The sequence below is a fragment of the Camelus bactrianus genome, chromosome 29 (assembly GCF_048773025.1).
Source record: "Camelus bactrianus isolate YW-2024 breed Bactrian camel chromosome 29, ASM4877302v1, whole genome shotgun sequence".
Lineage (NCBI taxonomy): Eukaryota > Metazoa > Chordata > Mammalia > Artiodactyla > Camelidae > Camelus > Camelus bactrianus.
The window spans coordinates 10679364-10702260 of NC_133567.1; the positions used below are offsets into that span (position 1 = coordinate 10679364).

General features: G+C 39.8%; 1 protein-coding gene across 7 annotated transcripts in view; it reads left to right on the forward strand.

Moving 5' to 3' along the window:
* SGK3 (serum/glucocorticoid regulated kinase family member 3) overlaps window positions 1–22897 on the forward strand; it is a 118901-nt gene that overhangs the window by 70807 nt on the left and 25197 nt on the right. For 4 of the 7 annotated variants that reach the window (XM_045507159.2, XM_010970633.3, XM_074355007.1 and 1 more), the window contains 4 exons: window positions 6937–7153; window positions 11725–11808; window positions 15609–15681; window positions 20292–20367. In XM_045507159.2, coding sequence (XP_045363115.1) covers window positions 7076–7153; window positions 11725–11808; window positions 15609–15681; window positions 20292–20367 — 311 coding nt within the window. In that variant the 5' untranslated portion in view covers window positions 6937–7075. Of the gene's footprint in view, window positions 1–6936; window positions 7154–11724; window positions 11809–15608; window positions 15682–20291; window positions 20368–22897 lie in introns of those variants that run through there. The other 3 variants (XM_074355008.1, XM_010970636.3, XM_074355009.1) reach the window with 2 other exon arrangements.

A 22897-nucleotide genomic window follows, 5' to 3' on the forward strand; every position in this document is an offset into this window, starting at 1 on the left:
TTTGGCTGTCTGAAACAAAGATGGACAAGATCCAGGACAGTAATTGCATACAGTGGACAAAAAGTGGGCACAGTGATAAAGGGAAAAATGCTTTTTAAGGGGGAAAAAAAAGCCTTAACTAATATCCATCTATTTTAAGCAATATTTATCAAAAATGTTAAATATGGCATGAATTTGGACAGTTTTCTATCATGGAGCTTTATCCATATTTCTCCTTTTTCCAGGCCCCAAATTAAACAAATTAAACAAAAAGTCTATTAATGTTTTTAAGAAGCATATCCTGTGAAGGCTTTCCTTTCTGTGTTCTTTTTATTTCATAATTTAGCCCCTGATGGTCCTAGTGCTGGGACCAACACTCCAAGTCCACTCTGTACCAAGCTCTGTTAGATGTTGACGTGTGATGCTTTCAACAGATGGGCCACTCCTGACACAGTGCTGCACAGACCTGACCCCTCCTGGTGGCAGAGGTGAAAGCTGCTTTTCCTGTGCATGGCTTTCTTTCTGTAACCCAATTGCTAATGGACACGTGGGACTCCCTTGTCTCTGGCTTTTGTTTCTCCAGAGGTGATTTAGGAGAAGGGGGTGTATGCAGCCAGGACCATAGGAAATTGAGAGGTGGTGTGTGCACACCAGACTGCGTTCACATCACAGTGCTGCCACCCGAAGCTGTGTGAGGATGTGGACCTGGTAGCCTAGGTTTCTTCATCTGTAAAATGCGAATGATGACACTTAATTCTTGGGTTGCTGTAAGGACTAAGTGATGGGTTAGATGTGAGTGCTTAGAACAGTGCCTGGCGTTAGTACTCAATAAATATTAGTTTCTCAGCCTCAACAGAATTGCCATTTGGGGCCAGATAATTGTCTGTTGTAGGGGCTGACCTGTGCGTTGTCGGATGCTTAGCATCATTCTTGACATGTAGCCATTAGCTACCCCTCAAGATGTGACAACCAAAAGTGTCTCCAGGCATTGCCAAATGTTCCCTGTTGAGAACTACTATATAATAAATATAATATTTACTTGCTGTTACATTATTTTTGCAAAGCATTGTTACTCCTAAGATCTGGCTGGCTTCTGAAAGTTCTGTTCTCATCTGACACAGTTCTTTTTGTTTTGTTGGACTTGTCTGAGTTAATTCACTAGCTGGGTGTTAAGGTTAGTTCTTTCGTTCTGTGTTAGTATCTGAACTCAGTCTCCTTAGAACCATGTGACCTACCCCTAGGCAAGCCAGCTGCTCCTGGGAACCAATCTTCCAGGCTATCTTGTGACTCTTCTAGCAGAGTGAAGGCAGATTCTGTTCCTGTTCCTCTTTGAAAAGCCCTCCATACCTCTGAACCACCCCAAAAGTTCCAACTTTTATCCCCACGTGAACACATAGCTTTTTGTTCTGTTCTTTCTTAGTGTGGGATTCTTATGTCAGTCCTCTTCTCATTCTGTTTCATTAGGCTGCCCGGCCATTGGATGATTTTGCAGAATTTTAATTGCTTCAGTTTTACAGAATAAATATACATTAAATTTACAGTAATAGCAGGGTTGCTTTTTCATAACTTTACTTCTAACCAGTTAAAAACAAGTCTATAAACCTTCTGCATTGCTTCCCAGAGGACTCTTTAGAGCATATATATGTTGCAGGGGCATCGTGATGTAATGGATCAGGTCCTAAAGTGAGACCACTCCTGGTCCAAATCCTGACTCCACCGCCTGGAGCTGGTTACTTCATCTTTTTACGCTTCTGTTTCTCCTTGGTTTCCTTTCAGTGGGGCTTTTGTGAGGAGCAATCAGATTAACACATGTAAAGTACAGTCTAGCTTATTATCTTGCTTATTAGTCACTAAATATTAAATATTGTTAGGTTGCCGGTTTGATTTAGCTTGAAGGAAAGGAAAATCTTAAGGAGAGACAGTGTGGTATAGCAAACAAGTACACAGAGATTTTGGAGTCAAATAGATTTGAATTTGAATCCTAGCTCTGTTGCTTATTTGCCGGATATGGGCTTGGGCAAGTGATTTAATCTTTCTACGTTTGTCTTCACAGCAACATATTCACTTCCAACCAATGATTCTAGCTTCTTTTTCCAGAGAAAACTGAGGCAAGTAAGTGTGATCTCTTTCAAACGTCTGATCCCATAACTGCCTGGCTTTATTTTTAGTGAGGCTGAGAATACATGACAGTCTGTGTCCCTTTTCTGTGCTCTCCGAGTGTACCGTGCGTACATCTAACATCATACTTAGCCAACTATTGAAATTTCTGTATTGCTTATCATTCTGCCCCATTAGATAAGTTCCTTGCAGGTAGCATTTTCTCTTTGTCTTTCTTTTGCTTAATGCATAATGAAAGCTTAACTGTTTGTTGAATGAAGGATAAAAACTAATTTGAAACAGATTGTTACACGTTAGATCCAGTTTATTGACTACTTATACAGTGCTAAGTCTTTCACACATACCTCGAATCCTTAAAGCAACCATATGAAGTAGGTGTTGCTAGCTTTGTTTTCTAGATTAGGAAACTAGTTTAAGCTTGCTCAGGGACTCGAGGTAGAGAGTTGTAGCATTTCACCCCTGTAAGAATTGTGGTCATAGGAGAAAGGATCTCCTGACAGGAGCTTTGGCCTTAGAGAGAGAAACGCAGCAACTGCCAAACTGCAGCATGCCCAGGAGGGAGCAGGGTGAGGAAACAGTGTCCTGACCCCTTTCTTCCCACCCCAGGTCCTGTCAGTGCCTCTGGGTGACATTCAGCAGCAGCTGGAGAGCAAGGAGGGGCCTGTGGGGCGCAGGCTGTGGAGGCCAGCATCCTGGGGCGTGGAGCAGGGTGGAGATGGAACTGAAAAGTCACAGAGGCTTACCCAGCACAGTGTTGGTCTTTCTGCCCCTCAGTGTTCATTCATGCTTCAGGCATAAAAGTCACGTTCCTAGCTCAGGGGAAACACAAGTGCTCTGGTCACTGCATGCAGTTCATTTGTGCTCCCCTTCAGAACCCTAGCAGCGTTCCTCAGGTAAGGAAACAGAGAAAAAAACTGCAGTAAAACGAAGCTGCTGTAGTCTCTGCCCCTGGAGCTAGTCCTCTGGCTCAAGTTGGTAATCATACCTTTTTCCTTCTAGCACTTATTTTATGTTCCCCTTACCTTCTCCAGCACCTTGGCTGGTCCGAGGTGTTCACTGGTGGGGGCCCTGAACCTTCATTCCCTCAGGATCCAAGTCCTAAGTAGTCCTGTCTTTACCAGGTTGCCAGCTCCCCCTTGACCAGTGCTGTTGGCCAGAAATAACCGCAGGGCAGGCCTGTGGTCCCACTGGGCCCACGTGAGATACCAGGGTTGACTTCACCTCTCGCCTTCTCTGTGGAATGAGATGGGCACTCTGCCTGGTGGACCACATTTTATGTCTCCAGGGATTAGCGTCATTTCAGAGCTGGTGTTCAGTAGCCTGTGGAAGGATTACACACGCCTCTTTCCCCAGTGGACAGTCACCCAGGTGGATGGCTGCAGGTACCTCTTGGGTCAGGTCTGGAGAAAGATTGATGGGATACACTTGTGGCTGTCTGTCTGGCCACCGGAATCTTGTATTTAGTCCTCCTTGGTCTGACATCCTGTGAATGTACTCCCATATACGCTCCTCAGACTCCTGGTAAAATTGTTGAAAGTCTGCAAATGTTTTGGTATAAAGGCAGCCTCCTCCCAGAGAAGGCTTTGAACTTCTCTCTGGGCTCTTTGGCATCTGATTCCCATTAGGAGGCAATGAGGGGTGATGGAAGTAGGTGGTGAAGAGAATTATCGTCCCCTTGTGACACAACTTGTAAGGGTTTTGTGGGAAGGGGGTTAGGAGGCTGGGTCTCCTCAGGGCTCTAGGTCGCTGCTTTCAGCAGAGATGTTCAGCATTCTTAGCGTCATTGGTTTCTGCCCAAGTGCCTCCATCTGTGATTTAGGATTATTGGCCTTCCCAGTTCTTGCCCTCATGTTAGCATATGAGACTTTGCAGGGTTGCATGTTTAATTGATTCTGCAGCCCTTATCACCCAACCGTGGCTTTGATCTTTACTCCTGTCAGTTTAGCAGCTGCTAGAGAAAAAGGACCCCTTTATAATAGCCATAGATTTTCCACCTTTCTATTTGGAAATTCATAGCTTTCCATGTGTTGTTTGCACACATTCTCAAAGACAACCAGGAGCAGCCACAGACCACATCACAGTAATTCAAATCAGCGTTTTCATCATCTACTGGGACTTAACAGCACCTTGCTCACTGCCTATACTTCATCCTGTGAAAGGAAGTTTGAGTGACCTTGATACCACTGTGTGTCAGATTATCAGTTTCACATCCCCTCCCTCCGCAGAAGGGTAATCAGGGTCTTCAACAAAGCTTGCATCCCGTTTTTGAGGGTCTGTTTCCTGATGTTATTCTTGGTAGCAATTACTGCATCAGTCACATGACACACTCGAGTAATTGAAGGGACTCGAGCAAAGGGGCTATTTGCTAAGCTGTGTGGGCAGAGGTCAGAGAAGCAGCAGGGCATGGTGAAGCACCCCTTCTGCTAACAGTGTTTGGAAGCCATTACTGCTCCCAGGCCTTAAACTGTAGCTGTGAGAGAGGGGTCACCTCGTGGGAACTGTGGGCTTAGGTAGAGGAACCGCTGCCTGTTAGAAAGGGAGCTGGCGAAATAAACACCTTAGCATCTTGCTTCTCAAGCAGAAGCAGGGGGCAAGGGCAGGAGGCAGGCGGCCTCACTGTGAGTTCTGTAGAGGTCAGCCTTCTGGGCCTGTGGCAGGTGAAGAGTGCTGGTGGGTCTGGAAGGGCGAATGGAGACTATTTAGCACTATGGCCAGACTGGGATCTCTGTCCCCGATTGGAGGGTGCACCTTGAGTTCTGGGCTCCTACACTGAACTGCCTGCTATACACGCAGGCTTAGCTGTCCCCTGGGCAATTTGTCTGAACCACTTATCCTGCCCCCCCAGCTCTTTCTCCCTCGTCTGTACCTGATGCCACTTAATGTCATATCTTATTGTCTCTTCCAAACGGAAGGCCTGAGGTGTGATGTTGCCCTGTAGTTCTGCTCCCGTGGGCCATGCACAGTAAGGCACAGTAGGCTTTCAAGCTCGTACATAATACGGCACCAGCAGGACCTGCCACCCCTGGGCCCCACATTCACAAGGGACAGGTGTGGATAGTGCAGCATTATAACCTTCATCCTGTCGCCGTTTCTGCTGAAGATGGAGAAGGATGGGCTGGTGGGGGCCCGGAGGCTCCTGGACAGGTCTCATCTGCCTTAGAAGAGCTGTGGATCCCACTTGCTGTGATTTTTTTTTAGTTGAAGTATAGTCATTTACATTGTGTCAATTTCTGGTGTACAGCATAATGTTTCAGTCATACGTATACATACATATATTCGTTTTCATATTCTTTTTCATTATAGGTTACTGTAAGATATTGAATATAGTTCCCTGAGCTATACAAAAGAAATCTGTTTTTTAATCTATTTTATATATAGTAATTAGTATTTGCAAATCTCAAACTCCCTGTTTATCCCTTCCTACCCCCTGTTCCCCCGGTAACCATAGATTTGTTTACTATGTCTGTGAGTCTATTTCTGTTCTATAGATAAGTTCATTAGTGTCTTCTTTTTTCTTTTTCTTTTTTTGGATTCTGTATTTGAGTGATATCATATGGTATTTTTCTTTCTCTTTCTGGCTTACTTCACTTAGAATGATGATCTCTAGGTCTATTCTATGTTGCTGCAGGTGGTATTATTTTATTTTTCATAGCTGAATAATATTCCATTGTATTAATGTACCACAGCATCTTTATCCAGTCATCTGTTGATGGACATTTAGGTTGTTTCCCACTTACTGTGATTCTTTAGCAGAAGAGCTGGAGGGCAAGGCTCTTGTCAGATGGCATCCTGATCTACTGGGGCTGAAGATGCTGCTTTTGTGGGATTTTAGGGTGCTTTAACTTATAACAAATGCTGCACCCTGAGCTTAGGAGGAGGCCATGTTTTCTAACAACTAATTCAACTGCATATAAATCCTTACTGACTGCATTTCCAGCAGCAAATCCAACAAAGTAGGCTTTGAATCATCTCAAAGGAAACACCCTTGTAATCAGTTAAATCTTGTTATACCTGATTATTCAATGTCTGCTAATAGATATTTGAAATCATTACTTGAATATAATTTATTTACAATTATTAGATCTCTCAGAGTTATTTCCTGAAAATAATCACCAGGGGAAACTGGCAGACTAACCCTTTAAAAGGTATTTGGTGTCCGTGGAGAGTATTGGCTGCTGTGTGCAGCAGAGGTGACATCAGTGTGATATCTTGAGTCCTTTGTCCCTGGGAAGGATGGTGATATTAAAATAATTGTATTTGTTCTGTATGAAGATCTACTGTATTATATTTGACCAGAAGTCCAGTGCATAAGAGTTACCCACAGTTGTTAAAATGCAGCGTAGCTCATTGGGTAAGAATCAGGACACTGGAGCCAGGGAATCTGGGTTCAAATCATTTAACCTCTTGGCATCTCAGTTGCATCATTTGTAAAATGAGGATAAATAAATACCTACTAGACAGGATCCTAATCTGAAGCAAGCTTCGTCTTGATGCTCAAAGCCTGAAAACTACACTTTGAAAAACCCTGCTCTGCATCCATCTAACCAGAGTCCTTTTAGGTGAGAGTTGGCCATTAGTCCACATGAACCATGGTGTTGAGCTTCTGGCATTTCTAAGTCGTAAGGAAGGTAGACGGGGTGCAAATGTTTGATTGTGGTTTAGCTACTGATTGGGACATAATCGAAATCGTATCTCTAACCTGGGCCGAGACTTGATCAAAAGTAAATTCCTGCCAGAATAAGCATAGAATGGGTCCTGTGAACAAGGAGTGACACATCATGGTATTTTAAAATTACTCTGCTAATCAGTTCTTTTTTTTTTTTTTTTCTGTTGGTTAAGGTTGCATGATGGAATTTGAACATTACCTCAAGAGGTTTTATGTTTTGGATTAGCTAATTGTGTTTGTCCTCTGCTGACTGTTCCTTCGGACTCACTTTTTGGTGTCCTTTTGAGGCAATAAACCCAAAGGGATTATACCATGGACTACAAGGAAAGCTGCCCAAGTGTCAGCATTCCCAGCTCTGATGAACACAGAGAGAAAAAGAAGAGGTTTACTGTAAGTATGTAACGTAAAGCACACGGGACAAAACTGAACATAGAGAATATTTCCATTTCTGCCGCTGTTCTTCCTTAACCTGGAACGTCCTCCCTCGTATTTCTGCACATCCAGATTTTACTTATCTTTCTAATGGTACATCCCTGTGTACTGTAGTGGAATACAGTTTCCTGTCCAGCGCAGATTTTTGTCTGGTTACCTATCCCTTTGGAGAAGCTCGTGAAAGTATCTGATAGACCCTCTCACCAGAAGTTGTGTATACACGTGGTTCTGTGACACATACACCTCTCGGGGGTCAGCGGACTCTGGAAGTCATCGATCCCATGTGAAGAACCATTGTCTTGAATTTCCACAGTATCCTTCTTAAGACATTTGTCATTTTCTATTTCAATTTTTAAAATATTTAACCCAGTATTTTGTCTCTTTTTTCCACCATAAAGGCAAAGCCCATTTCTAATTTTACTTTTTGTCGCCATGGTATCTACTGTAGGACTTTATAAAGAATAAGCACAAGGAATATTTGGCTGAATCAGTGTATCAGTGACTGTTATTGGAGAATATTCACTTTTCTAATTAGTGTAAGTGTAATGAGACATACTGTATTTAATTCCAGTAGTCTTGTCCTCCCCTCCCTGAAAAAGTGTCCTTTATAACTGATCTAGTCTTCCTTGTAAGGCCCTACCCCCTGAGTAGTATGAAGAAATTCATTTAACCCAATTTTGTTTAACACTTAGTTTGAGCTAAAACTTGAGCTTTTGAGTAAAAATGTCCAGTCTGTCTTCATTCTACTCTCTTTCTCTTATTTGAACACACGCTCCTTCTCCCACTTGACATCATGGTTTATGGGAGGAGAGGTATCCCCTTTCAGTGTTTGTTCAGTTGATGACTGACCTCCGGGTAGTCTGGCGAAGGCCTGACATTCTTGTTATCATCTCAATCTTTGCCATTCCAGGTGCAGAGTGGTGGGTCTGGCAGACGTCCAGCTGTGGTTGACCTGATCCAGCCCTGGGCATTTTGTTGGCATCCATCGCTGGCATCTGCAGTTGATGAACTGATTTGTGATCTATTCTTTGTTGGCTTGGCTGACATGGCAGTGACTCACTGCTGACTCAGCCTCCCCTTGGTTCTTGATGGCTTATAGGGCCCGCTGAGGCTCTGCACACCTGTCACCTGCCCCTGACTCAAGTGGTCTACCCTGGGTTCTGACCAGGGGGTCACTGGACCCTGCCAGTTGAGTCTCAGGACAAGTGACTTTCAGTTCCGAGTCCATGTCACATGGGAGTTGAGGAACACTGAGGAGTTCAACCAGACCCTTTGACCACTCCACCCTGCCTCCTTAACTAGGTGGGGTGGGGCCCCCCAATGGTGGTTTTCTCCCGGAGTCCCGGACAAGGAGCTAGAAACAGCCCTTCTGTCTTCTGTTCTCTGTTCCTTAATAAACACACCTTACAGTGTGTGTCTGGCCATTTGCCTCTCCTCAGATGTTGCAGCCATGTCTTCAGCATTTATTCCACGTTTGTATAAGCCAGTTTTAGAAACATCACACAGATGGTAAACAAGAGGTTAGTATAGCTTGGATAAAACAGTGGAGCATGTGAAGTTTTCCTTCCTTCCTTTTGTGCTCATTTTTACCTGTGAGCCATTCTCTCCTTCAAGGGCATAACCTGCCAAGTTGGATGGAAGTTCATATATGGCAAATGTAGGTAGGGGTTCCCTCAGATGTCCTTTCAGTTTTCATGGCAGAGGTATTTCCATGTCTTCTGGGAAAGGATCAAGGAGGCCTTACACTCTTACACAGTTGTTCCCAGAGCCGTCCCCTGAGTTCTCTAAGGCTCCAGGGCCAGACCGCCTTGTTCTTTCCTTCAGATCCTCAGATGTTGCCTTGCTGGAGGCTTTTTCTGACCACCATGTGTAAAACAGCACCTTCACACCCACCCTGCCCCTTTCACACTCTGTCCCGCTTACCCTATTTAGTTTTTTATTAGCAGTTGTCACCACCTGACATGGTTTGGGTTTATTTATGTGTGCTTTCCCTGTCGTTGTTCTTTGAAGTAAGAAGTTCCCTCACTAATACCCAGAACAGAGATGGATGTTCAGTAAGGATTTGTCGAGTTGATGCTGATTGATGAGTGGTAGTAGATTCATGGGTTAGCTGTTGATCACCGCAGTACGGTCCTCAGTCCTCCGGAAACTGGATTCTCGTTAGCACAGACAGACCACCCTGCCCAGCACAGACCCTGCCCCCCTTCAGCGTGCCTCTCTTTATGCTTGGAAACAGAAAGAGAAATGTCATTACTATTCAGTAATATTTTTATAGTCTAGTTCTCTTGGGTCTTTTATGTGGCTCTGTCCAGTGAGATTTCTTACAGAGAAATGCACTGCGTTCTAGGATGTCTTGACTTAAACGAAGTCTAAATTACACTTTCATTTGTCCACTCAACAAGTTGCCAGTGAATTTCTGTGTTATTCCAGGTGCCATTCTAGGCACTAGGGTACAGTGGGTAGCAGGAATGATCGCCCTTGCTCTCAAGGAACTTACATTCTGGTGGGGCAAGACAGGCAATAAGGAAATATTTTTAAAATAAAAACTTAGTGAGATTTATTGTACTATTATTATTGTACTGTTTCTATGACATCTTGTGCTTTTTTTTTTTTTTGCAAGAGAGGTGATTTTTTTTTTTTATTTGAAGAGTTTTTGTTTTTGCCTATTAGTGCTTTATTAGAACGTACTTTGGAAGCCCTTGTTGATCAGTCATACTGCCAATTAACAGCTCCACACGGCTTTATCTCAGTTCCTGTAAGTAGAGCTGCCACAGAGCTGCCTCGGCCAGGAACCTGGGTGTGGGCTGTAGTCTTGACTGTCCTTGAGTATCCAGGGGAAGCCACCTTATCCTACCAGGAAATCAGCACAAACAGTGCTGTTTGTGCAAGAAGCCCCTAATCACATAAACCTACGTTTCTGATCCATGGGTAGGAGTCCTGCTTCCCGGCCCCTCTGCCCCGAGTGCTGTATGAGATGACTCCCCGCTCTAGTCTCAGACACGAGCCTCCACTTCGCGGGCTCCCTGACCAGGTTCTTTATCCTCCGCTTCTGCGCTCTCTCCCACGTGAGCAATGTCATCTTACAAACAGTTCTGACATCTTAACATCCGATAGCTTCTTCCTTTAAGACAACTCAGTGCCCTCTTGGTTAGCACCAGAAGGCCATGTTGCCCCTGGCGCTCACATTGGGTGCCTGGATGCTCTTTCTCTCTCAGCCTCAGTGATTCATCACTTATCCCGGTGACTGATACAGTGACTTTGCCTCACCTTCCAAGAGAGACCTTATCCCCTCTCTCCCAGGGGGATACGGCTTCACATTCTGGGGGCCCTCTTGCTTTGGGCCTGTGCATGTGATGTATCTTAAGCAGTACTATGGAATTCATACATTATAATCACATGCAGTACTGGGGAGATGCTTTCCGCACAGTGTTATCTATCTATGAACTTGTGAGTGTGGCTTTCCAGTCTTTCATGGGAAAGGATGGTTTATCTATATCCGTATGCCCATCTTCTAAAATAAGGCTGGTTTACTGTTACCTAACAGACTGTGGACAATTGTAAACCCCAAAGCAACTCGTATCTCTTTCCTCCCATGTGCTCTGTAAAATAGTGAGATTGATATCCCAACCCGTACGTCAGTGAGCCTGTCCTCAGATACCTGGATTCTTGTTATTTTTCTCTTTAGAAATGATAAAAGATCTGTGGGGTCCCAAACCATTTTCTCTACATTGACATGTTGTTGAATTATATTCTGAGAGTATCTGTGGGATAGATTATGAGAGTTAATTTTATATTATAACTGTGGATTTGATACCTGTTCTGGTGTATGGAGGGTTAGATGATTTAGATTTTAGTCTCACAAGTCTGTGAACTTGGCCAGGTTACTTCACTTTTGGGGCCATCATTTCCTTATATGTATAGTGGGGGTTGTAATACCTATTCTGCTTACTTCATGGGGTTGTTGACTATGGTTGTGTGAAATTATGTGTATATGTGAAAATATTAAACACGTGTAAGATGGAAGTAGGGAATCTGAGGATAAATTCTTAGTTTAAAAAAATCCTGTGTAGAAGATGCCCTGAAAGGAGGAGAACTAGTAATTGTTTACTATGTGCCAGACGTCACGTTTGAAAATACTTTGTCATGTTAGGGTAGTGGTCACTGCTGGGGAAGAGGAGAGCAGACTGGTATCAGCTGAAACTATACTTTTATATTCTTGGGGAAGAAAATCCGAAACAAGAATCGCAAAATGTTAGAATTCAGATGATCTAAATAATACATGGGCTTACACTATGTTATTCTCTGAAAATTATGAAACTATTTCATAACATGTTAAAAATAAGGCACCTTTCAACAAGATAAAAGAAGTATTTCAGTTGGTATGCTCATGTATCTTGGAGAATCATATATAAACCTTAATGTCTAATAACAGTTTCATGAGTATGAAAACAGGTTATTTGCGTATGTAAATAGCTAATGGGTTTTTTTTGCGATCAGATTTTATTCTGTTATTTTTTTTATTTCCACAGGTTTATAAAGTTCTGGTCTCAGTGGGCAGGAGTGAGTGGTTTGTCTTCAGGAGATATGCAGAGTTTGACAAGCTTTACAATACTGTAAGTGACCGTCTACAAGATTTTTATTTAAAACAAAACACCTGAGAAAACTAGAAAATGGGAGAGATTTATTTCATAATTAAGTAGTATTTATATATATATATGTCAAACAAGCAGAAAAGGGTAAGAGATTTTTCAAAAGCATCCTAATTTTGTAATTCTTACCAAAATGAGTGAAGAGAGGACTGTTGAGAAGTTCCAAATAAACTATTGAAGTAATGAAAACTAGATGTACCACTTAAAATACATTTTTTGTCATAGAATAATCAGAAAAAGTCCTTTCTATCTACCTTTCTAACAACTTAATCATTATGCTCTTTCTGGTTAAAATTGCCCAGCTATTAGCTTTAGGTCTGAAAGTCTGTCATAAGCCTACTCTCCTTCCATAGTTTCATTCTCGGTTAGAAATTAGTCTAAGGTTCTAGATTTTAAGTAGCTAACACAACTGAAATGAATATTGACTTTCAAAAGTCTGACAGTTACCTAATAGATCATTAGTTATTTAAATAACTAAAATCTGTGTTATATATTCATAATTCAGATATTAAATATTACTTTAACCCAGTGTTTACAGTTGCGAATAGTTTCTCCAGGAAGAAGCTAGAGCCCCATGGTCATTGTAACACATCAGTCCAGGTCCTACACAGGGACCAGAGTTCGTGGAGAGCGTTGCCTTCCAGGTCACACATATGCAAGGAGTCTGGAGAGCGCTGCCCGAGGAGGTCATTAGAGACCTCAGACTATAGAGACCGCTTTGGGTTCTGAGCTTTGCTCCAGTTAAGGAAAGAAAGCAGTTGGGCCTCAAACCCCAAATTTAAATTTCTCCTGCTCTAAGAATAAATAAAAATCTCCTTGTGTTATTTTAAAAATGGTGACTTACTGGGCATCCTCCAGAAAAAAAAAAAAAACTTTCATGTTTAAGAAGGTAATTTTTTCCATTTTCTCAACCCTATCTCTTGATTTAAAAAAATTGGGTTAGATAGGTATATGTCCCTGGGTTATCATTTGTAAAATACTTTAAATGTGGGGGAGGTTAAGCTGTCTCAGTTAGGAGAGAAATTGTTCCCTAAATGGGCCAGAGTGAATTAGTTGTTGTCTAGCTGCCTAACTTCCTGTGTTTTCTTAAGTCATGAAAGTTAGGCTTCTGATTCAGCTCCATTTAGCATTTCACTGTATTTGTATCTGTTCCAAATAATGTTTAAATGCTTTGCTAATTGAAATTGAATTTTTAAAATAATACTGCAGTTTTTAAAAATGACAATCTTTTTGTATGTAGAATTAATATATAGTCTAGAAAATCTGGAATATAGAGGAAAGTAAAACTAGATTAAACTTAAAATTTACCTATAATGTTGCTATTCAGAGAGAACTAATATTTTACTGTGTTCTTTTCTAGTTTTAGTTTTTCTTTAATGCATTTGCAACTAAACTTACTATATGTAGTTTTAAATATTGCTTAATCAAAGGGTATTGACACAGTCTTTTTGATTGCCATGCTTTTGAAATAAAATAATAGCCAATAAGTTTATACATGACAATGTCTTTTGTAATTTTTCAGTGACTAAAAAAATGATTTATGTTGGACTAGGTGATGATTGAATTATTAGCTCACCCTAATTATTTACATGAACACAATTTTTTTTTAAAAGACTTACACAACTCTGTACCAATTAGGATACCGGGATTATACTCAGATAAAAATAACATGTTGGTAACATAACTTATACATGTATGGATGCACACAGATAGTTTATGTGAACTTAGAGAGAACAAATTTTGTTCAGTGAACTGCTAGTAACTAAAAATTTGAGATTGGTTTCTGTATTTCTGTATAATAGCCAAAATATTATATAGGTTAGATTTACCTTTTAAATGCATTTCCTTTTGTAGAACTATTTATAAGAGGGCGAAGTGTAGGGGATGTCACCTAAACACTGTGGAGATCTACACCAGTGAAAAGCTTAGCATCCTGACAGTGATTTCATGACTTAAATAGCTGGTGATTAGTTAGGTGGGGTGTTAATATTTGAGTGTCCTCTAAGTATAAAGGTAAAGTAGGGAGGTTTGCTTGCGGCTCTCCTCCCACCATCTTCACAATAATTCTCTCTTCCCATCTAACAACCCGTCTTAAGCTTTTAGCAGAAAATTTTCCCTAATGTGTAGTTGAGTCTGTATCATCTGTCTCTCTCCTTTTTCCTCTGTTTCTCTTCCTTTTTTCACCTTTTTCTTATTTTCCCATTTTCTGTGTCCTCCTCTCGCCTTTTCTGTAACTCCTTCCAATTCTGCCTCCTGTGGTGAGGGGCAGCGGGATGGTATTGGTTGTATTCTTTGAAACTACAAAGTGCGGTTAAACCTGGGCTGGATTTCCCAAGATTGAAAACACAAGAGTCTTTCCCTGTGCTCCTCTTAGAATGAAAGAAAAGATAAAAAGTAAAATTTCCAATCATGTTAACTATCAGTTTAAATGTGTTTTTATGACTGTAGTTTGCATTTGGAAGCTTTCTTACAGAACTTGTTGAACACATACAGAAGTAAGGAGACTAGTATGAATAGAGAAAATAACGTAGTGGACCATCTACCTTCAACCATTACCCATACACAGCCATTCTTGTTTCATCTCTGTCCCTACTTTGGAGCAAATTTCAGATGTTGTATCTTTCCATATGTAGATATTTCAGTACACACCTCTAAAAAGATAAAGATTCTTTAAAAACACACACAGAATATCATGATCACATCTAAAAATAATTAACAATAATGTCTTAATGCCAAATACTCAGTCAATGTTTGTATGATTATAACATATGTTATATGTGTTTATATGTAACTGGTTGATAAGTCTATGAAGGGTCTTTTTTTTGTGGGGAAGGGGAGAGGGTAGAAAAGAACAGCTTTATTGCTTTGCCAGGCAAAGGGCCTATGAAAAGGGTCTTTTAATCACTAAGTTTCCCCCTTCACCCGCCTTTTCTTTTCTTTACAATTTTTTATTGAAAAACCAGAGTCATTTGTCTACAGATTTTTTAGTATGAATTTTGCTGACAGCATTCTTATGATGTCGAGTGATTAATATACTCTCCTATTCCGTGTATTTCCTATTATTGGGTATTTAGATATATATATATGTATATGTATGTGTATATATGTATATATATACAGTGTGTGGTTTCTGACATCAAGCTTATAATAAAAATAAGCATTAACCTGCTTTTATGACTTTACTGCCCCAAATTTAATTTCTTCAGGACCAAGTGTTCTTTCTCCTTGGATAAGCAAATCTGATAAACAAATGTGTTAGAATATTAATAGGAGGAAGGGTAGAACAGAGGGTATTGAAGACAAAATTCATCAGTTTAGGAAACAGTTGTCAGTCTGTTCATTTAGAGAGAACACAAAGATCACATCTTCTCCTGAGGTAATAAACAGTGAGTAACATGTATTCAAAACTGACACCCCAGGTTCCAGTCTAAGCACTTAATGTAAATGATTTTCTTTAAGCCTCACAATAAGTCTGTAAGTGCTAAGGTTATCTCCGCTTTGAGATAAGAAAACTGAAACACAGAGGACCTTGGTTATCCAGTCATAGAGATACTAAAGTGTTTTATTGGGGCAAAATATGATTAGTCAGACTAATGGTATTTTATTGGTATAACTTAATAGTGTACATGTCATCATGATATACCTAAAAGTTGGTCTTATGATGGATTTTTTTTGAAAATCAAATTGTATATTGTTTTGATACATGAGTAACTAGAAGACTTATAAAATTAAGTTTCATATAATGTTATTTTTTTCAATTCTAGTTGAGAAAACAATTTCCTGCTATGGCCCTGAAGATTCCTGCCAAGAGAATATTTGGTGATAATTTTGATCCAGGTAAGCAGTAACTTCTTAGAGTGACCATAAGTGATGGTTGAAGGTTGAAGAGGTAGTTATCATGTATTCATTGCACTGTGCAGTAGTACAGGACTTTACAAAGCTAATTGACCTCATACTCTTAACACTTTATATGTTTTAATTCATTCAGTCCTCACCACAGCCCTTCAAGGTGGGTACTGTTAACATCATCACTATTTTGTAGATAAGGAAACTGAGGCACAGGTTAATTAATTTGCCCAGGGTCATATACAGCTAGTAAACATCAGATTTGGAAGTTAAATGCAAACAGTCTGGCTTCAGATAAATTTATTGATCATTAAGGATAATGTGCAGTACTTTTCTAACAGTGAAGGACAGTTTTTTTCTATCCAGAAACACTGACTGAGTGTACACTTTGTACATGGACGGCACCCTGCAGGCCCTTGAGTGGGATGCTAAGATAATATCCTATTGTTCACCTTGGGGAGCCTGATGACACAGGATCTCAGAAATCTGGAGGCTGTATGTATGTCTGAAGCCTCAACTTCAAACTTTTTTTTTTTTTTAGCTAGAATCCAAGAAATCAGCCCAGTACATAAATGGCTACTTAAGGAGAGACAGAAGTCTCTCTCCACCAGAAATTCAGTGCTACAGGGGGATCATGACAAGCTATAGGGTTCCTTCCTTCTACATCATCTCACCTCCTCAGCTGATTTGCTTGTAGGCTTGTAATCCATCAAACCTTCGATTCTTTCCATGTCTGCTTTCCTGGTTGCTGCTCAGGATGGAAGGTCTAAAATGGCTTATCTTGACTGTGCTTCTTCCTCTCTGCAGCCTAACCTCATGCCATCGCTTTCCCTTCCAGACCTCCTCACTGTGCCCTGTGCAGCTCTGCCCATGATGACCAAAATCCTTTATCCTCCAGCTTTTTCATGTTTTTCACATTCTTTAATTAAAAGTGAATTTTCCCCCCGAGGCTGCCGGAATCCCCTGTAGCCCTCTCAACTGGAAACTATTCTTTTACACTTTCTGAACCTCAGGATTGGCGAGGGTTCTCATTTCCCCTGGTTTTTGTTGTTTGTTTTTTTTTTCACTTCCCGTATTTATGTGGAATTTTTTTCTCTTGGGAGAATTTAGCACATTTGCTGTCATTGCCAGTTTGTCTTACCTGGCTGTAGATTTTCCGAAGGTGGGTACTTTATCTGTTTTATTTACTTACAGTGCCTAGTAAATATTAGATTCTCAGTAAATATTACTCGAATACATGAGTCTATTAATAAAGATTGAATCGGCACAGTAAAGCCAGATTATACATTCCACAGATTGATTCTGTAAGCTAGTGGCTTTTGTACTTAGCTGCAGAACCCTTTTTTCCTAATAAGATCTTTTGCAGAAAATGTCATGTGTAGAACAGAGAAACATGGAGCTGCTTTGTTGGTGCAGCAGTGAAGTCTGTAGGGCACAGGTAGAAAAGCATCCTGATGGGCAACACGTGGCCCTTAGAGTTACTTGCGTGAAGTGGAGACATGGTGTGAAACCAACGGTATGTAATGTATAGTTGCAGAGCAGAGAGGAGACAGGTTAGAGGCTGGGAGACTGGTTAAGGGAATGTGCCAGTAGTTCTCGAGTCAGATAATGAGAATGGGGTGGAAGTGGGGCTAAAAATTGAGGTAGGAAATATTTTAATGAAAAACCTGCGAGAAATCTTGGTGATTGCTTAGGGAGAGTAGACGTAGAGAGAAGAGACTCAGGTAACTGAAGTGTCAGGCCTGGGTGGATGAGAGAATTAATTAATTTGAAGTGGCAGAAGGACATTTAAGAGGACTCACACTACACATTAGTGATTAATATGAGGCCTCTGAAGTTGGCTTGGAGATCTGTGGGGCCCTTAGTGAAACCCTAAAGTCAGAATCCTTTTATCTAGGGAAGAAGGCGAAGAAATAAAGACCTGCAACATTGCTACTTCATTGCTAAAGGCAAAATACCACACAATACCCTGTGGTATTTATGTTTTGGTGGATCAAATACTTGATAGTAAAAACTGATCTTTATTGAAGGATATTTTGAAATCAGTCCTGAGCATATTGTATATACTTGGAAACAGTGAAGTAGACTGTATGTCATCGATTCTGGAAAGCGTTTCATTGGGGAGATCAAATCTAAGTCATACTCAGCAAACCAAAGATGCAAAGATTGGTAAGATGCTCATTTGATTAGGCTTTGGGGAAGCAGAAATTCTCATATTTTGCTGGTGGGAATGCAAAGTGGTGCAAACCATATGAAATTTGGTAGTTTTTAGCTACACTATATATGCAATTCACTTTGACCAAGTAATCACATTTCTAGGGATCTGTTCCAAAGAGAAGCTGCATATGAAATGATGTATGTGTAAGATTGTTTATTGTGACACTGTTTTTAATAGCAGAAACTGGAAACAGCTAAAATATCCTTCCAGTATTGGAATACGATGCAGCTGTACAAAAAACAGAAAAGCTCTTTGTGCACGACTGTGGAGTGATCACCAGCATTCCTGGTTAACAGAAGTAGATGTTAGACATCCTTGGATGAATCTTGTTTATAGCTTTCACTTTGGAACCTTGTGCATACTTTAAACAATTTAAAAATAAACATAAAATGCAATAATATAGCAGTCTCTAACAATTGAAAGTTGAAGAAAAAGCTAACTGTATTCTGATTTGTGGTGACACATGGAGAATAATTATTTTAAATGACTTTAAAACAGAGTTTCAGCTGTATTTTCTTCATGGGACAGATGCTGAGGGCAAAAAAAAATGCACAAAGGAATTATACTCTGCATTCAACAGTCTTATTGTTAATACAGGGTCATTTTCAAATTGTGTTAATGTCATGAGAACCAAGATTTTAAGCAGAAGGGGAAAGAGATACAAATATAAAACCAAAGATTTTAAGTAAAAAATCTTACAATTTTAAACTTGATTTGGAAATACGGTATGAAATTATGATTTGTTTATCTTTTTCTCAATACGTATTTCCCAGCTCTCTCCCTTGGAAATGCCTGAAAACGGTAAAAAAAAAAAAAAAAAAAAGTAGCCGAGAATGTCCTTAGCGTCTAGCTTGTAATCTCTAAATACCATTTTCCCCTCAAAGGAACCAGAGTTCCATGGAAAAATGGCAGTTCCAGATCCTGGGCAAGAAATGTACAAGATGGTTCTAGGACATCCTGTCTGAAAGCAAAGATGCTGTCCAAGAATACTGAGGTTTTATTGAGAGGACACAGGAGCCCAATTGATGGGGCTTTCATTGGCCAAAGATGAGAAAGTTAGAACATGAAGAAAGAAGTTGCTGTTTTAACTTAACCTCATGTTTGACAGCTACCATGTAGAGTTTTCCCGAACATCTTTCTGAGTTCTTATGCTGCAGCTTTTAAGTCCATGCATGTCATTTTCTTTTTTCCTCCCCCCACTTCTTTATTCTGATGGTTACCAACCTCTGTAAGATAAATTTTACATGCTTGAGGTGTATTTTAAAGATTATTTCTACCTATACTTTTCAAAGTTAAAATTTCACTTTGAATTTAAATATCTTTCTGTAGCCTACACACAGAGATAGCTATACATTCTTTTTTTTGCTTTTTTTTTAGTAGTTATATGTTTCTTCTGTTGTTGTTTGTTGGTGTTTCCCCCCCTTTAACAGAGGCACTGGGGATTGAACCCAGGACCTTGTGCATGCCAAATGTGCACTCTGCCACTGAGCTAGACTCCCCACCCTGCAATAGCTATACTTTGTATACTGTAAATAGTTTAATATCAAACCTTTTGTTGATAGGATCTTGGAGTTAATATATAAACTACTTCTTTTTGGTAGCTTTGAAAAAACAAGATTATCTTTATTACTGAAAAATAAAATTATAAAGTAACAAAAACAATTTGAGTTAAATAAGGGATGGGCCATATGAAATTTGGAGACTGTGAATGCTAGAATGTATAATCATTTGTATTTTATTTATTCATTCACAAACATCAGTTAAGTACCTTCCAAGACTAAGCTAAGAGCTAAATAAAGGCATGATCCTTGCCTTCAACAGCCTATATAGAAACCACTTTAATTTTCCAATTTTAATCTTTGCTAATTGAAGAGAAATAGGTTTATACAAAATAAAAACCTACTTTTAGCAATGGAGTTGGTAATACTCAACCAGTTACTCACCATTCCCAGTTGCAAGGATTTCAGTATTTCTTGGGTGTTTGTTTGTTTGTTTAGTTGGTATGGTTTTTCAGTCACCTGTGTCATTGTGTTCATTTTTATTCATTACCGAGTAGTACATGAGGAATTGGACAAAGCAAAGTGTCTCTCCAAGTTTTGCACTGAGTCTGTTCAGAACCTAAAATAGGCATTTTGTGGGAGAGTTTTCTTTTGGGGAAATATGTTATCTGCTTTATTTTAATTTTGCAATCATCGTATTTATAGATTTAAAAATACGTATTTGTAAGTATTTATTCCTTAGTGTATATCAAGAAACATGAATTAAGAAATAGCTTCTTAATCTAAATTCACTGTCTTATGCTTGTCTGTTCTTCTATAGCTGTACTGGTCATAATTACATAGTCTGATATAAGTAATCCTAATAGCATCGTCTCTCTTAACAGATTTTATTAAGCAAAGAAGAGCAGGACTGAATGAATTCATTCAGAACTTAGTTAGGCATCCAGAGCTTTACAACCAGTAAGTATTTTCATTGTGTTCTAAAGAAGCACTGAAACCAAACCCAAGCTACTGATACAGATTTTATACATTCTGTGGAATGTTATTGTGCTATAAATTTTGTGAAATCTTCCTCAAGCATTCCCTCTGGTATTCTTAATCTTCTTTTCCCTCCAACAACTCAAGGCTCTAGTTGTTTTCTTTCTTCCTCTGGTACTTGCATTTGTTTCGCAGATTAAACTTGAAAAGGAATTTGCACGGTTAAAACATACTGCTAATTATTTGATGTTACACTTATTCATGCATTCAGAAAGCATTTCATAAGTAACTGCTGTGTGCATTGGGAATAAAAAGAGACATGAGTGTCACTCCTACCTTCCAGAGGCACAGGCTGCCAGATTAGTGGGAGAAACAGACACATAAACAAGCAATTAAAGCAAAGAAAGTTTTATGATAAAAATTAGAAGACAACAGAGAAAATGTGGCCAGCTTTTCTAGGGGGAGGTCAAGGAAGGCTTCCTGGGCCTTAGAGGATGTGCAGTCCTTCCAGAAAAAAGTTAGAGAGAGCCTTCCAGGCGAGGGGAGCAGTACATGGAACAGTGTCTACGGAGAGCCTGCAACATTCAGGATGCTTCACAGTATTAATTCAGTATTAACATTTCATGGTGACTGGAACACAGGGTGGGTTTTCAGAAAGGAGATGAGGCTGAAGGGCTTGGCAAGGACCAGTCACACATGCTACTTCTTGTTTAACCTGGGGTCAGCATTCTCTTGTCCCAGACAAGGCGCCCCCATCCTTCTCAACACAGCCTTATCTAGGCAGCCACTTAATGTAAAGGCGCTTCCCTAGCTGTGTGTGTGTGTGTGTGTGTATGTGTTCATCATAACGATTGTGACTTGAATAGGCATTTGGATTGTTTCCACTTTTTGGCTGTTATGAATAATGCTGCTATGAACATATCTGTATGAGTTTTTGTGTGAACAGATGTTTTTATTTCTTTTGGGTATATACGTAGCAGTGGAATTGCTGGGTCATACAGTTATTATGTTCAACTTTTCGAGGAACTGGCTAACTTTTCCTCAGTGGCTCTACCATTTTACATTCCCACCAGCCCCTACCCCTTTTAAAAATTATTTTTCATCTGTCTGAATTTCTTGTAGTGAATGTATATTATTTGTATTTAATTATTAAGAACAGTTTAGGAAATCTTGCTGTTTGCAACAACATGGATGGACACTGAGGGCATGTGCTAAGTGAAATAAGTCAGAGAAAGATACATGCTGCCTGAACTCACTTATATGTGCAATCTTAAAAAAAACGAAATTCACAGTCATGGATACAGAGAACAGATTGGTGATTGCCAGAGGTGGGAGTAGGCGAAATGGGTGAAGGTGGTCAAAATGTATAAACTTTCAGGTATGAAATAAATAAATCATGGGATGTAATGTACCGCATGGTGGCTGTATTGCATATTTGGAAGTTGCTAAGAGTAGATTAAAACTTCTCATCATACACTATGTGTGATGTTGGATGTTAACTGGACTTGTTGTGTTGATCATTTCACAATATATACAAATATAGAAGCATTATGTTGCACACCTGAAACTAATAATGTTATATATCAATTATAGCAAAACTTTAAAAAAAAAAAAAAAAAGAACAGTTGATAGGAGGTACCTCAGAGGTAGAGATTTAACCATTCCTCAGGATTGTCATTAGTCCTTGCAAGGCCCCTTGTTATTTTAGTCCGTTTTTATCTCCTCATCCCCACTGTTGATGCCCACTTCAACAGGTTTGTTATGTCTTTGGATATCTGTTTATCAACGTTGCTTTGTGTCCGTGAGTGTTTAATATATGCACATAAATGGCGCTGTGCTGTGGTTCCTTTTTCTGACTGCTGACTGGTACTCTGTGCAGGCAGTTGCCATAGCTTGCTTACTCATTTCCCTCGTGGGAGATGCTGTTTTGCTTCTGATTCACAACGGTAGAGAATGCTGCAATGAGTATCCTAGTTACATGTCTTTCACTGAACCTGTACATAATTTTTCCTGTGGTTTATTCTGAGAGCTAGAATTTCTGGCCCCAGGGAAAAATGCATACTCAGTTTAGCCAAATATTGCCAAATTGCTTTTCAGAAAAGTTGCCTCATTTTACATCCTCACCAGCAATACATGAGGGTGTTCCTTTCCTCTGTATCCCTACCAACTTTGGGTATCATGTGTCTTTCTAAATGTTGCTGGCTAATGGACATGAAGGGATCTCTTATTGTTGTTTTAATTTGTGTTTTTCTGATTACTAGTGAAGTTAGGCATCTTCTTAATTTTCCTTACCATTTGGGTTTTCTCTTCTATGAACTAACTGTTTATGCCTTTGTCCATTTGTTTATTGGATTCCCATTTTTTAAAAGTTAATTTGTTTATTCCTTTTATAATAGTGATCACTAATGGATTTGTTTGGCTCTCACTGTAAATGCTACTATAATTTTATTTTCATGTTAAAAGGGAGAAAAACTGTAGAAATGCAAAGTCATAATAAAGTTAATTTTTGTTT